Source organism: Anthonomus grandis, chromosome 10, assembly GCF_022605725.1.
Source record: "Anthonomus grandis grandis chromosome 10, icAntGran1.3, whole genome shotgun sequence".
NCBI classification, from domain to species: Eukaryota; Metazoa; Arthropoda; class Insecta; order Coleoptera; family Curculionidae; genus Anthonomus; species Anthonomus grandis.
In genome coordinates this window covers 17,907,745-17,922,934 of record NC_065555.1, presented here as the reverse complement: position 1 = coordinate 17,922,934, position 15,190 = coordinate 17,907,745, and the positions used below count along the sequence as shown (strand labels likewise).

Here is a 15,190-nt window from a genome sequence, read left to right as displayed (position 1 = left end):
GACAGAACTGGGTTATTTATTATTATAAAGTCATTGATGGACTCAGTGGCGCTCCACCATTATAATAATAACAATAATATTATTAATAATAATAATAATAATAATAATAATAATAATAATTGTTCCCTCGATACTTCACAGAAGGCCTAACTATAATGTTAACCAAAACATGAAAACACAAATCAACTTACAGAACTACAGGCCTATCACTTCCTTACCATATAATCACTGACGTCAGGATAAACAAGATCCTAACATCAGCGATTGAGAAGAAAATTTATTATCAATCTATACGTAATTACAATATATTACTCTATGCATTTTAACAGTTTCATTTACTTTACTATAATGTTGCACCTAGATGTGAACATCCGTATGTGCCAATACAGAAAGAGCCTAACGAAGAAATATTAAAAATATCAATACAATAATATGTGTGTATATGTTTTTTTTTAAAATCTATATACTAAAATATTTAAATACCAAATTTATACCCTAACTACAAGTTTAAATAAAAACAATGATGCAAAGAGATGGAAATGGTCTTTGACATAATTTTTCATTAGAGTTGTAAAATTATTTTCATATTTTTTTTCTCTGATATTATTTAGATGGAGATTATAACATTTTGGACCCAGATAAGTAACAAATTTTTGATTTATTTTTTTGTAGCTTGATGGAATCATTAGATTATTACCAGTTTTAAATCTAGTTATATAATCATGTTTAGCATACTGCATTAATTCACTGCTCTTTGCAGTAAAAGAACACAAAATTCCTGTATACAGAGTTCGAATATTGTACATATTTCCTTGACCGAATAAAAAATCAGTAGGGTAGACTCTATTTTTCCTAAATATTATTTTTAGAGTAACAAATATAATAAACAACTTAATATTTAAGTAATATTAAGTGGCTCCAATGCATTGTTATACATACCACCCCAGATTAAGATACCATAAGTTAATAAGGACTCAACCAGTGATTTATAAATTATCTGCAGTAATTTTCTATTTAGAAATTCTCGTAGTTGATAAAATTTATGTATAAGAGGTGTACCATTTTTTGTTATAAAAAATATGTGTTCTTGCCATTTTAAGTTTTGGTCTGTGATAATTCATAGATATTTAATATTTTCTACGGCTTTTATTTCTTCTTCAAAATTTTCTATTTTTATGATTTGGTAGGACGGTCTATTGATGGAATTTATAGAGAAAGCTACATTACTTGAGGAGCAGACTTGCAAAATGCGGTTTGTCCAAAATTGTAAATTTTCAGAAAACATCAAAAACTGGTGCTACGAATCGGTCTTACTTACCGAGTTAGGACTTTTACCAAAAAATTAGGAAAAATTAGGATAAGTAAATACTAGGATGGCAAACTAGAAGAAGCAAAAGTTACTTTGGTATTTTAGAAAAACATAGGGACAAAATGCTATTTACATGTCTATAGTGGACAAAATGCCTTTTGATTGTCGTTTTGAAAAACTTTTTGGGTAAAATTACCACCAAAAAATGAATGACCATTTTCTTTTAGCAGTATTTTTATTTTTTAACAAACTCAAATGAAATTAACATCTTCCGTATCGTTACAGTCACAGTCCTCACTTTCTTCAACATTGGTTTCAACCTCACACTGGCCTTCTAAAATTGGAACTAACCATTCCAATAGTATAGAATACTGGGTTTTACAATTACTTTACAATTAAGTTTGGTAATGCAAAAAAGTATATTGACAGCTGTTGGGCGTAAAATGCCTCCTGAATAGGGAGGGACCTTGGGTATTACCTGAACTTGTTGCAGATCAAAGCAATATGAAATGCTATTGGCATCTTCAACTTCCATTAATTTATGAAATTGTGATGCACGGAATTTATGCACTTTTAGTTCAGTAGATAACTTTTGTTTTTGTGTAGCAATTTGAGACATATCAATTTTGGTTTGTGTTCTAACGCAGTAGCTACAGACGTCAGTAGCGGGGGTACCGAATCCTATATTAAAGTATTTACTAAACAGTCGGTTGAAATATTTGTAATTTACTTTCAGATTGTTTGGTGCTTTTTTGTTATATTATTGCCAAAGTATAGAATTGTTGTATTCTGATGATACATAAATCCGTCGAGACTTTTTTTTTTCCATAGTGGCTTTCCTTTCCTTGTAACTGACTAATAAAAGATCTTACAGCTTTCAGTTTATCCACAAACTTAAAAGTGCGTCTATCCCCTCCCCTTTTTTCTGTTAAAACTGTTTCCCCACTTTGCACTTTCCTGCAAATGGTATTCACCCTCCTTTGACCAACATTGTATACAGCCATTATAAACTTCTGACAAGCCTGCAATTTTTGTTGCTTAACGAAAACCTAAAAAAAATTTGGTGAAACATTCAAACTAAAAAAATATTTAATTTTAATAGGTAAAAAAAATTCAAATCCATATTTTTTTTAAATAAAAATAAATGTATATAACAGCGTGGGGATTTGAGCACTTTTAGTTTAACTTACGCAATATTGTACTGCAAAAGCGTGAGGTTTTCCATCAGCCTTGCGACACCTTTTTAATTTAGGTATATCTAAAGTAATGTAACTGACTAAAATTCCATCTTGAACGGTTTTTCTATAAAAAATTACCCGAAGTTTAATTACATCTTCTCGACTCACTTGCTGACATTTTAAATTTGAGTTATTTTTATGGTTGCAAGCTATATCAAATTGCTCTAAATCGGGATCATGGTTTGAATACCTTAAAATAGTATAAAGTCGTAACAAAAAGAAATAAGTATTAAAAAATAAATTCATACCTCACTTGTTTTTTTCTGTCCGTAGTTGTTGAATTAATTTGTCGTTTTCGGCTACCCCGGACAATGTGCTCACCATCTACAGACTCCATTGTGATTTAAACTTCACGAAAGAGTTATGAAACAAACACAAAATACTTGTACATAAACTAAAACCACACCGACAGAAATTAGGTTATGAAACAAACATGTTTACATCTGGACCAAACGCGATGTGTTTGTCTTGTGGACTAAATATTTTTGTTTGTCTAAAAGTGATGGACTAAATGCATTTTGCATGTCTAGGGAATTTTTGCAATATATTTGAAATGATACAAAATTCGATTTGAACGTCCAAAGTGATGTGAAATGATAGAAATTCGGTTAAATAATGTTGCGCCACCTTTAGTTCAAAATGTGAAAATTTGGACAAACTGCGTTTTGCAACTCTATTCCTCACTTGTTTTTTTGATATTAAGGGAGAGTTTCCGTGAATTCAAGAGACATCCAATTTTATTTAGTTCAGATTGTACTAATTGTTTAACTTCCGATCAGGACAAATCATGGAACCAAATCATGGACAAATCATGGACCTCCGTATCGTCAGCATATGATATAATTGTACCTTTAATGACAATTTTTGTGAGAAATAAAGTTAAACCATAGAGTCAACATCTTAATAATAACGGAATTTTCCGTCGACAGCAAAATGGATAGAATGGAAGAGAAGCACTGAATGGCTCTTGCTTGATTCAATCGTTATACACAAATTACAGTTAAGAAAAAGATAAATATATCCATTGCTTAAGTAAGCAGGAAGTGTTCGACTCGGTCCCACATTCTTGGATATTGGAATTTTTAAGAATCTATAAAATCCACCCATTAATAAGAAGACTTACATTTACAAAGAACGTAAATGGAACAAAAAACAGCACAGTTACGATAAGAAAATATCCGGAGGAATCTTCCAAGAAAGCCTGTATCCACTGCTGTTCTGTCTAGCGGGAGTCAAATGCTAAAAAGTAGCTCACCATACAATTCAGAGAAAAAATATCGAATCTTTTGTACATGGATGATCTGAAGGTCTACGGAAGTAGTAAAAAAGAACTACAGTCAATGCTGGAACTCGTCGGAGCATTTTCAAATGATACCCTCATTGAATTTGGTGTAGAAAAATCTAAAAACGTTAATTTCAAACACATCAGCTTAGCGCCATAAATTCTTTTTTCAGACAAGCAAAATTACCAAGAAAAATGACAGGGCAGGGAATGCTAAACCTGTAATTATTACATTGTAACCTGTTGAAAAAAATGTACAGACGAGCACCGAAAGTCTACATACTGCAATCTGCCAGATCGATGAAAGACCTTAGCCGTTAAATCTACTTGCACACAAAATACCTAAAACAAAAACAAATATTAATGAAATGGAAGAACAATGGAAAAACAAAGTTATGCACGGAAGACACGGTAGAGCATTAAATGAAACCCACTGTGACAAACAATCATCTACCCTTTACAAAGGGTTTATAAGAGAGAGAAACAGGGTTTTATCAGATCTATCAGATCTATCCTAGTCGTGGCAACTAGAAACTACACAAAACACATCCTAAAACTGTAAATGTAGAATGTGTGTCGCGTCTCCGGAAACGATATAGCATATACTTTAGCTTCTACTTACCTTGTACCGAAATTATCTTTAAGTGACACAATCAGGCAGCAGCAATTATCCATCAACAGATTTGCATTGAAAAATATTTAAATAATGTATCATCCATCCTTATAGTACAAATATTCACCACCAGTTGGGGCACAAATATAATAGCAGACAGAGAGTTGAGACACAATCGTCCAGGCGTTGTAACTATAGGCACAAAGAACAAAGAGGGCTTCTTAATCAACATTACCATTCCACTTGATGGAAATATCGGTGCCAAAACAAAACCAACACCTAGCAAACGAACTGAAAGACATCTACCAATTAAAGGAAGCAAAATATTCCTGGTAGTAATATCCGCAAACAGACTGGTTGAAAAAAGCGTCATCAAATACTTAGGCTTGCTCGGGCTCAAAGATCCAAAGAGAATAACAAACCCAACGGAGATTGTGATAAAAATAATCGAATCCCACTTATCTATCAACCTTCATGACACAGTACAACGCACTTGCTGCCAAAATCGACACACTGTCGACAAGTTACCTTCTTGTCTACAAACTATTTCCATCAATTATATGCAACAAGATCTATACTTACCTGAAAGAAAATGTGGCAATTCACCTTTGAACAAAAATGTGGCAAGCGTAAGGCCATGGTATGTAAATAGCAGGCGGTAATACGCCCGATAGTGTTAGAACAAGCAATAAGAACCATACACAGAAATATTCACATGGACTAATAAAAAACCTTTGAATCTGTTTCCCACAGTTGACTTCCACGGACATTGGAGATCTACAGTATCGATGGCCTGGTGACTAAATTATTCAAAGAATCAATGAAAAACTGGACAGTCCCCTTGCAAATAAAATCACAGGTCGAGCAATGATATCGAACGAATATAGGCAATATTAACTTAAAGAGAGTCATTTTTGGGGGGAGAGTTTCAGTGCATTATGGTTTTGTCTTTCATTTAATCCCCTATCGATTAAACTTAAATCAACGGCATATAGTTTTAACATCAAAACCAATAACAACTCAAAAATGATCAGTCGTCTCCTTTACATGGATACCTCCTTTACAAGTCAAGGCACCAACGAGAATGCATTCATGGCTAGACAATGTGTTTTTGAATTTTACATCTTAGGTTTCGGTAGATAACTTAATTGAACCCGGCTTTACAGACACGACTTTACCGACAGTTAATTAAAGTTAATCAAATTTAAAGTTCAAAAACCTACCACATAAACAAAACTGCAAAACAAACAACAGGACATATAGACCTATAACTCAGAAGTTTAGTTTTTAATCTATAGTAGAAGCATACCTTTTGGCTACTTACTGAAACAAACTGAAGATATAAATCATAGAAATTTAATGAATTTGCATATCTAACGATCTAAAAATAATGCGCGACCATCTAAATGCTCTTGGAGAGCTAAATAAGCAGTTTAGAAACTTGAATATCAGTAAGGAGTAAAAATGTTTCAAAAATAGTTATCAAAATTTTCTGAAAATGATAGGGAACACTCAGACACCGCAAATAACTCAGCGAAAAAAATGTCGAATATTATATGTAAAATCAGAAATGTTGAATACGTTTAATGATCTTAAAATATAGTGATACTATGGTTTTAGTGTAAATATCTTTAAAATAATTAAAAATCTAATAATAGTACCACTAACTGGTCAATTTGTACTTCTCAAAAGGGGTTTCCCTGATATCAAAAGGCTCTAGTCATACCAATATTTAAGAAAGGTGACAAAAACGATGTCTTTAACTATCGACCAATTAGCATACTTCCGGTGATCTCTAACATAGTAGAAAAGTTGCTATGAGACTTCCAAAGTCCAGTTTGGCTTTAGAAAAAATGAAAATACAGTTTTAGGTATTTAGATTCTTGGATTGTCAACAGAATATTGGTCTCATTTGAACAATTGAAATACTGTGCAGTGCTTTTTTATGATCTAAGCAAAGATTTGACTGTGTGAACATGGCCTCTTGATCTATAAACCTAAAAACTTCGTATGTCACAGGTACTCACGATAGGACAGAATATCTCTCAAGTACGCGAAGGAGTCCCAAAAAGTTTCAGTTTTGCGTCCTATAATGTTTATTTTATTCACCAATGACACCTGCTCTCCTGTAACGTTGAATGATTTATGTGAAATACACATTTTGGACTACTCCTCTTTTAGTTATTTAATGGCAGTAATAACTAAGAGGACACGAGAAAAAAAAGAGAGTAGAGAATACAAGAGCAAATTCGAAGAATATCTGTCCAACGAATTCAATTTGAAGTGAATTTTGATACTAATTTGGTATTTCTTAATGGAAAAGAAGCAAGAAAAGACTAAGAATTTCAGGAATATTCTGGGTAGTAAGATTGATTAAACACAGAAATACTTGTAGTGAATTTGTAAATAAAAGGAAACACCGTACGTTCTAAGGAAATTGTTAATAGTCCTTCTGCTAGTCTAACGAAGAAAAAACAAATGGTTTAAACCTAAATATGTTATTACCTCTATCAGAACCTACAGCAATAGCAGAAAACAAAATCTAAAGATATTGCAATGACCTAAAAGTAGACCAAATCTTATCCAGTTAACTTTATCCTTTTAACCTTAAGATTGTGTCATACAATATCAATAGTAAAATTGGTCATAGTTCTGATGCTACCTGTGCAATTCTTTTAGTCATTATACTAAATCATTGCTCTGAAGAGTTTTGTCTGTCTAATTGTTCAATGTATTCTTCTTCATTTCATTTAATGCTTTTATGAATAAGTATCCTGGATATAATTTTTTTACTTAAAGGAAATTTAAATACTTGATCTATCAACATCAACCCGAACGGCCTTGGATTAGATCAATAAAACGACCTTATTGGATCAGTAGTGCTATTGTCAAAATGATATGACGCTAGTTTTTGAATAAGGATATCGTGAGAGACGCAGTCGAAAACCTTGTTGATATCATAGAATTAAGAGGAACAGACAGATCTCCCATTGAATGAGTTTAAGATATAAGGTGTGAGGTCAGCTATTTCCATTGTGGTGTTCATAATTCTCCTAAGATACGTTAGCAATATTATTTGTATTACCAAGAAAATTTACTGTGTACTTTTCAGGATTCAATCTCAACCCATTGGAGACATTTGGAAGTGCCTTTAAATCAGCTGCATTTACGTAGTGTAGCTCTATAATATTGGGATGGCAAATAATAATAATAATATTTGAGTATCATCAACTTATATATAAATTATATATCTACAATTTCTAAGTTACTGAGGAAAACACGATGTATATAACCATTCTATTTTTAAAACGTCCCGATGGCATTTGGAACTGAAAAGTTTTTTTTTTTCTAATTTCAGGTTACAACTGGTGAAAATGACCTGGACAAAGACGAAGTGAACATTATCAGTGGTGCTCTCGAGCTTCGCAGGAAATCCGTTGCAGAAGTCATGACTAAAATCGAAGATGTCTTTATGTTGGACTACGAAGCCGTTTTGGACTTTGAAACCATTACTGAAATCATGAAAAGCGGTTATTCCAGGTAACCAATTAATTTTCCATATTTTCTACTACTATCTGGAAATTATGTGGTGGGCGACTCATAATTCGCTTTAAACTATTATTCAACTGTGGTTTTGTTTATTTATATTCATCGACATTTTTGTCATTTCCGTTTATATACGCCGGATAAGAATAAACTTTATTATTTATTTAAATATAAGAGGCGCCGTTACATAATTAATACGGAATTCTGTCGCGAATTCAAATCGGCCCCGGTATGATGTTTTGCAATAGTTTGGCACCGGTCCTAAATTATTTTATTTTAATGCTATCAGACGTACAGTTGGATCTATTAGAATATTACTGCCAATATTCGTGGCATTTTTTAACCATTTATAATACAATCTACTATCACTTCTATTTCAATAAATGAGATCCTGAAAAAATAATATTTTAAGCCAAATTCATCGTATTTAACTATGACCTCGTTATTTGTACAGGGAGTCCCATTTTGGGTACTTTGCGGGATATCTCCGTTATTTTTAGAGATAGAGAGTTGCGGTTTTCGCGACACTGTTACTTTTTCGTAAAACTAAAGAGGCTGTTAAAAAAATTTTCATAGCCCTTTTATTTTTTAAGATACAGGGCATTTTTGAAATTTTTGCATTTTGGGAGCCTCTTAGAATCTCGTTTTTTTAAAAAGTTTTTGTAAAAGTTTTTTTTCGTAGGATTTAATGGTGTAGATATATATTTTTTTTGATTAATAGTTTTTGAGTTATGACCCAAACTTATGTTTTTTTTTTTAATGAAACACCCTATATATTTATACTTCATAATTTACCTTTTTAAAAATATATAATAGTATGGACTTATTTTCAAAAATACGCAAATAACTAACTAACCATATTTAACAATAATGTTCACAAAAGACCACCATCTTCTCTGATACAAAATTGGCACACCTTTGTAATCCTTTGAATACTTCTTTCAATGTTCTAAGTTTGAATAGCATTCAAAATAATAATTTGTCTCCTTCTCAGATTTTGAAATGCTAAATGAATTGCGTCTTGAAGTTCTTTTAAATTATTGCATTGTCTTTTATACACTTGATATTGTATACTCGTATAGCCCCATAAAAAAAATCTAAAATTGACAGATCAGGGGACCGTGGAGGCCATCTAACAGGTCTGTTGGTACCTATCCATCTTGGAGCAAAGTTATTTTCAAGAAATGCCCTTACTAGCCCAGAGTTATGACTTGGTGCACCATCTTGTTGTAGGTAGACAGTGTTATATTGGGCTAGAGGGATATTTTCCAGGAGTTCTGGAAAAACTTCCTCAAGTATGTCTAGGTACCATCTAGTTGTGCGTCAGTTTTTGGTACTCTTTTTCACACACTTCTTTGTCACTTAATAATAATAATAATAATAATAGACGGTTTATATTTCCTCATAAGATATTATACATATGCTCACTCATAGATATAAATAAGTTTACAATATAAATACAAAGAAAAAAAAATCTATCAGTGTGTATTAATTCAGCATGTAACTGTAAAGAGGAAATAAAGGTCATGTTTCAGCTCAGAAGAAGGAGCTGTTAGGACCTTAAATATTACACTTATAATAAAAAAAAAAGTCGCGAACCGCATTATAAACTGTACGAATAGCATTCATACCCTACATCCATAACTAATCGAAAAGAAAAGAAATCTAAATTATCCTAGCTTACTTATTATTTACTAATAGGAGGTAGGAAAGGAGGGACGAGGGGGACAGGTATATTGACTATATTTCTGTTGTAGACTCTTATAGTAGAGAAAAATATACATTTAAAAATGTATATTTCCAAACGACAAACTTCTTTTTCACTTCTTTTTCAATTTTTCTGCATGAGCTCGAGGGTGTCGCTTCTATATAACCTAAAATATATTTTTCTTTTTCTTCCCTATTTTCTTTATTATATGCTTTAGGATACGGCTAAACAAAAGATCCGTGCTCAAGTAAATTGTCCTTTAAACAAGCAGATATACCAAAAAACGGTTGCCTTCTCTCCGAATATCTAACAAGCATAAAATATCAACATTAGAAATTGGTAGGTAATCATATAATTATCTAACTTACTTATGGAAATATAGTTCCAAAGCTTCTTCAGCATTTTCATTGCTTTGTATAAAACATACAAGCATTGTCGGGTGCGTATTAATGTAAAACTACCCGTCGTACATAATACGCGGTTCGGTCCAATAATAAAAGCCAACAATTTTAGACAAAAAAAAACACTTATATTATCAAACAAAAATCAGGCAGTTTTAAGATGATTAAAGACTATGTAATGTATGAAAATTAAATAAAAAGCAGAAAAAGCAAAAAACCTATTAACCCGGCCCCGAGAATATAAAACCGACCGAAATAATAAAATAAAAATTGATAGCTCTGACAGACGTCGTTCAGGATGACGTGACATTCTCCCACCTGAGGCATGTTTTTAAAACAAAAGAAACATGACTCACCTAACTAAAACAGAGACAACATGTAAGCAATGTAAATAAGTAGGTTCAATAATAACAATGTAATAAGCCTTAAAAATGTCTACTACCTACCTACCCTACACAAATAAAACAATTAACTCTATGTAAAAGTAATCCTAATCATTGTCCCTATACCTGACCGGTACGCGAACCGTACGACCGCTCCGCGAAACATATGCCGTATCATCTACGTTCGGTTCGGGTACTCTGCTTTTGGACACTCCCGGATTCGCGGTCTCGATATCGCCCGCAGATTCACTTGAGTCCTCCCAGGCTACATTTGCCTCGGCCAACCTCGATTTAGGGCTAGTCAATGCCTTGCTATTCATTAGATTAAAGCCCTCTTCTGCACATTCCAAGGGGTAGAGACGTTGTACAGGTCTCAAAAGTTGGCCCCTTTCGGAACTGACCCGCACCACTCGAACCTCACCATCTTTGCCAGTTAGCAGCTCAACAACCCTCCCTAACGGCCAATTAACCCGCTTATCTAGGTTATTGCCAATAAAAACCACATCCCCCATCCTAACTTAATAACTGGAACCTCCCTTGGACCATAGCTGTAACTGCCCTAGGTATTCATTACGAAACCTTCGACGAAGATCCTCTGCCAATTTCTGTCTATGCTGTACCTTCCTAGACAGAGAGTGACGGTCAACAGCATCACAATCTGGAACACCACTCACCAACTGATCCCTAAGAAACATTATGGGGGTTAAAGGTACCAACTCATTAGGGTCAGTTGACGAACAAGTGAGTGGCCGCGAATTGATGGCCTCACAATCACAGATTATCGTTAACAAGCTTTCGTAATCCAGTAAAGCTCGTCCCAAGACTTTACGCAACAATTGTTTCAACACTCCGACAAGTCTTTCCCAGAATCCTCCCCACCACGCCGCCGTTGGAGGATTAAAACGCCATTGGATCCGCTCGGTACTACTAGTTTCGGCAAATTTTTTAAAGTCTACTCGCGAAAACGCGTTGTCCGTACCCACGAAATTTGTCCCGTTATCACTGTATATAGTCCGAGGGCGACCCCGCCTGGCAATAAACCGACGCAATGCTTGCATGAAACACACAACCAATAAAGATGAACAAAGTTCTAAATGAACGGCCCGATATACCGCACATGTAAAAAGGCATATCCATATCTTTTCTCCCGATTTGACAAACAACGGACCAGCAAAGTCAACACCGGTTATCTCAAATTCTATAGCATCGCGAACCCGATCAATAGATAAGGGTGGCGATCTTACAGTAATCGGCTTCGATGTGTGTCTCTTGCATACTACGCACTTTGATATCGCATGTCGAATGGCTCGGCGACCACCCAAAATCCAAAAATTTTGCCGTAAAATACACATCAAACTTTGTGCGCCAATATGCCCTAACTTTAAGTGTTCTCCAAAAATAAGTCTGTTTACTAAAAAATGTTTACCAGGTAATATCACAGGAAAAAGGAAGTTGTCACAATCACTCCTATTACTTATACGGGATTTTAATCTAATGACGCCATCCATATCTTCGAAAACTTCCATGCCGCTTAGTCTATTTTTATTGTCTTCAAAGAATTCTTGTTGCACTTGTCTTAATACAAATATCTTGGCTTGATTAATTTTTCGGTACTTAAGGGCCCTGTGTGCCGCTCCTTATTTCTTGTATTATAAATAAATCGAGATATCCATGCACACATCCGTATAATTTTCAAATACTGAGAAAAGTAGTCCAAGTGCCAATCCATAGAGACATTTTCTGACGCTCATTATTTATTAAGACAGTAACCAACTTTTTCCTCCTCTCCCTATTAATTTCTTCCTCATCGTAGCTAAGGCTTTTCAGGGGGGGTGTTAAAAGGATTTTGATAAAGCCATTGTGGACCCTCCCACCATCTTGATTGAACCAATTGCTTAATAGAGCAGCCTCGAGATGGTAAGTCGGCAGGATTTAACAACCCAGGTACATGCCTCCAGGTGCCAGAAGCTGAGAGTTTTCTTATTTCTGAAATGCGATTCCAAACAAAAATAGACCACTCCTCGGGCCTTTCTATCCAGGAAAGGACCGCTGTTGAATCGCTGCAGAAAAAGGCTTCCAGTTTATTGTCAAAATTCTCCACGATGTTACTGTATAACCTTACAGCAATCAGAGCTCCCATTAATTCAAGCCTTGGTATAGATAAAACTTTCTTTGGAGCTATCCTTGACTTAGCTACCAACAGACGAACAAATACTCTGCCATTCTCGACCCCTCTCAAAAACACTACAGCAGAGAAGGCCTCCTTACTTGCATCACAAAAAATATGCAGAGACCATTGTTCAGCCTCTTGGGGTCCTGCATTTATCCATCTGGCAATTTTAATAGTCGACAAGTATGGTACTTCTTGAAGCCAATTCTTAAACAACGACTCAATTTTCCCATTAACTGGCACATCCCAACCTACTTGCTTTTCCCAGGTTTTTTGTAATAAAAGCTTAGGTATTAAAACTGCCGGGCAACAGAATCCTATGGGATCGAATATCCGTTGTGCTAGTGATAACATTAATCTCTTGGTTACTGGCTGACTAAGAAGTTCTTCAATATTTCCGATGTCCTGATTTAAAAATAAAGTATCATCCACCCTGTTCCACTTGATGGTACAGATGTTGTAGGGTCTTGGGAGTTACCCTGGACTTGACCTGAATACTCCCACCCTCTAAGGTCAAATCTGCCTTCAGCCATTATCATGATAGATCCTTTGACGAATGATTTCAAATCTTCCTCATTGGCGACACTAGTTACGCAATTGTCAACATAGAAAGCCTTTGACAATTTAAGTACAATGTCCTTGGATACTGCCATCGAGTCACATTTTTCGGACATCTTTGACAAATGGTACTCCAACGAAGCTCCCAACAAAAAAGGGCTCTATTAATTCCAAACACCACTCTACGATGACGAAATATTATTTCTTGGCCATTTTTATCTCGGTATAGGAACCGAAGAAAATCCCTGTCATCAGGGTGTATGCTAAGCTGTAGAAACGCTTTCCGAATGTCTGATACTACCCCAATTCTTTGCTGCCGAAACCTCAGTAAAATATTTGGAATCATTTCGATCAAATTAACCCCCTTTTCAAGGCACTGGTTTAATGATGGGCTGTCCTTTTCTCTGGCCGAAGCGTCGAATACCGGTCTTGTCTTTGTGGATGAGTGTAATTTGATTACGGGCCTATGAGGTAGGTAATGAGCCTTTGAACTTGTTTGATCTTCGCAAACCTCCTCCATGATGTTCTCACTTTGCCAGTCCTTAAAAACCTGATCATAGAGTTCGTAATAACCATCCTTCGTGACTTTAGTGATGGTATTATCCAGTCTTTTCTTAGCAATGCCATAATTACTGGGCAATGCTGGATGTCCTTCCAGCCATGGAAGTCTACCCTCGTATCGTCCTTCGGCATCGGTTTGAACAGTCTCTAGAAACAATGCTTTTGCTGCCAATGCCGTCTCCTCCCGAGTTTTTCTTTCCACTGGATCGCTTATGCCTAGTACGTCAAGTTCCCAGAGGTTTCAAATGGACGCGTTATTAACAAAAAGCGAAACGGCGGACATAGACAAAGTGTCCTTTTGTTCAACTGGTATTTTTCCCATCAAAACCCAACCTAACAGAGTTTCTACAGCTACCAGTCCACATCTCAAAATGTGTCTCTTGCCTGTGTATAATTTACCCGCTATATCAGATCCTATTAACAGTTCAATAGGGCCAGAACTATGTGTATCTGATATCTTGATGTTCAGTGTCCGTAACTCTTCCATCCAAGGACCATTGAATACAAAATCCACTCCACTGCATATGACGGGTTGATCCAGTGCCTCGAAATTACAACTGTAGTTATTGTGACTAAGAGTGACGTCATAACAGCAATGGACTTGCGGTAACTCAGTGCCTCCAAACAAACCATGAATAACGTTAATTTGCCTCTTCGATTGGTAACCCAAAAAATCAGCCGTCGATTTTAAAAGATCAGTTTTTTGGGAACCGGTATCGATCAGCGCACGCACGTACTTTGATTTATTCGCGCCCTTAACCTTTACCTGCAAAGTTTGCAAAAATACGTGTGTATTAGAACTATTTGCCAAAGTCTGATTTACGTTTTGTACCACACTTTCCATAACGTCCTTTTTCTCAGAGCTGTTCCGACCAGAGCTGTACTGACCCGAGCTACAAGATGGAAGTTCAGGACACATTAAAGTGACATGGGATTTGCTGCAAACTATACAATTTAAACGTGTTCGACACTTTCGAGAAGAATGACCCAGTTTTAGACATCGAAAGCACGCACCATTTTTTGACAAAATATCCTTTTTCTCCTCACGGCCTAATTTCTGCGCCTTAAAACAATTGCTGCTCTCATGAGGATTTTGACAAAAAATACATTTTGTGGTTCCATCTGAATTGATTAAGCCCATCGCGGTTTAAAATTTAGGCTCAAAATCCTGGCCTGCTTTATTTGTTTGGTATAACCACCCCGTTTAACATCCTTATGAACAGTGCTTCGCAAATTAAAACCTTCTGTTGCTAAAGAAACATGTTGCTCATTATCGACTTCCAATTTTAGAAAATTCATGAGGCTTTTAAGTCGATTTTTGATTGTAGTAAGACCTGTATTATCCAGTGAAACCTGCGAATTTATACCAGTGTCTCCGATATCCGGTGTCCATTGCCAAATTCCTAACAGCTCTGGCGGTA

General features: G+C 35.2%; 2 protein-coding genes across 4 annotated transcripts in view; one reads left to right on the top strand and one right to left on the bottom strand.

Annotated features, from left to right (window-relative positions):
- The window catches only part of LOC126741530 (unextended protein), a 175,530-nt gene that overhangs the window by 74,903 nt on the left and 85,437 nt on the right, over positions 1–15,190 (top strand). For all 3 annotated transcript variants that reach the window (XM_050447982.1, XM_050447983.1, XM_050447984.1), the window contains exon 5: positions 7,801–7,982. In XM_050447982.1, the coding sequence (XP_050303939.1) occupies positions 7,801–7,982 (182 nt within the window). The remainder of the gene's footprint in view (positions 1–7,800; positions 7,983–15,190) is intronic.
- LOC126741531 (uncharacterized) lies at positions 9,700–12,064 on the bottom strand. The gene is made up of 2 exons (XM_050447985.1): positions 10,065–12,064; positions 9,700–10,002 (listed from the first exon to the last, which is right to left on the bottom strand). Exon 1 carries the CDS (start codon positions 12,004–12,006, stop codon positions 10,999–11,001), a length of 1,008 nt encoding a protein of 335 aa, XP_050303942.1. The 5' UTR covers positions 12,007–12,064; the 3' UTR covers positions 9,700–10,002; positions 10,065–10,998.

Excerpts from the sequence above, each read along its gene's own strand:
- LOC126741531 (XM_050447985.1), bottom strand. The coding sequence starts at position 12,006 with ATGGAAGTTTTCGAAGATATGGATGGCGTCATTAGATTAAAATCCCGT.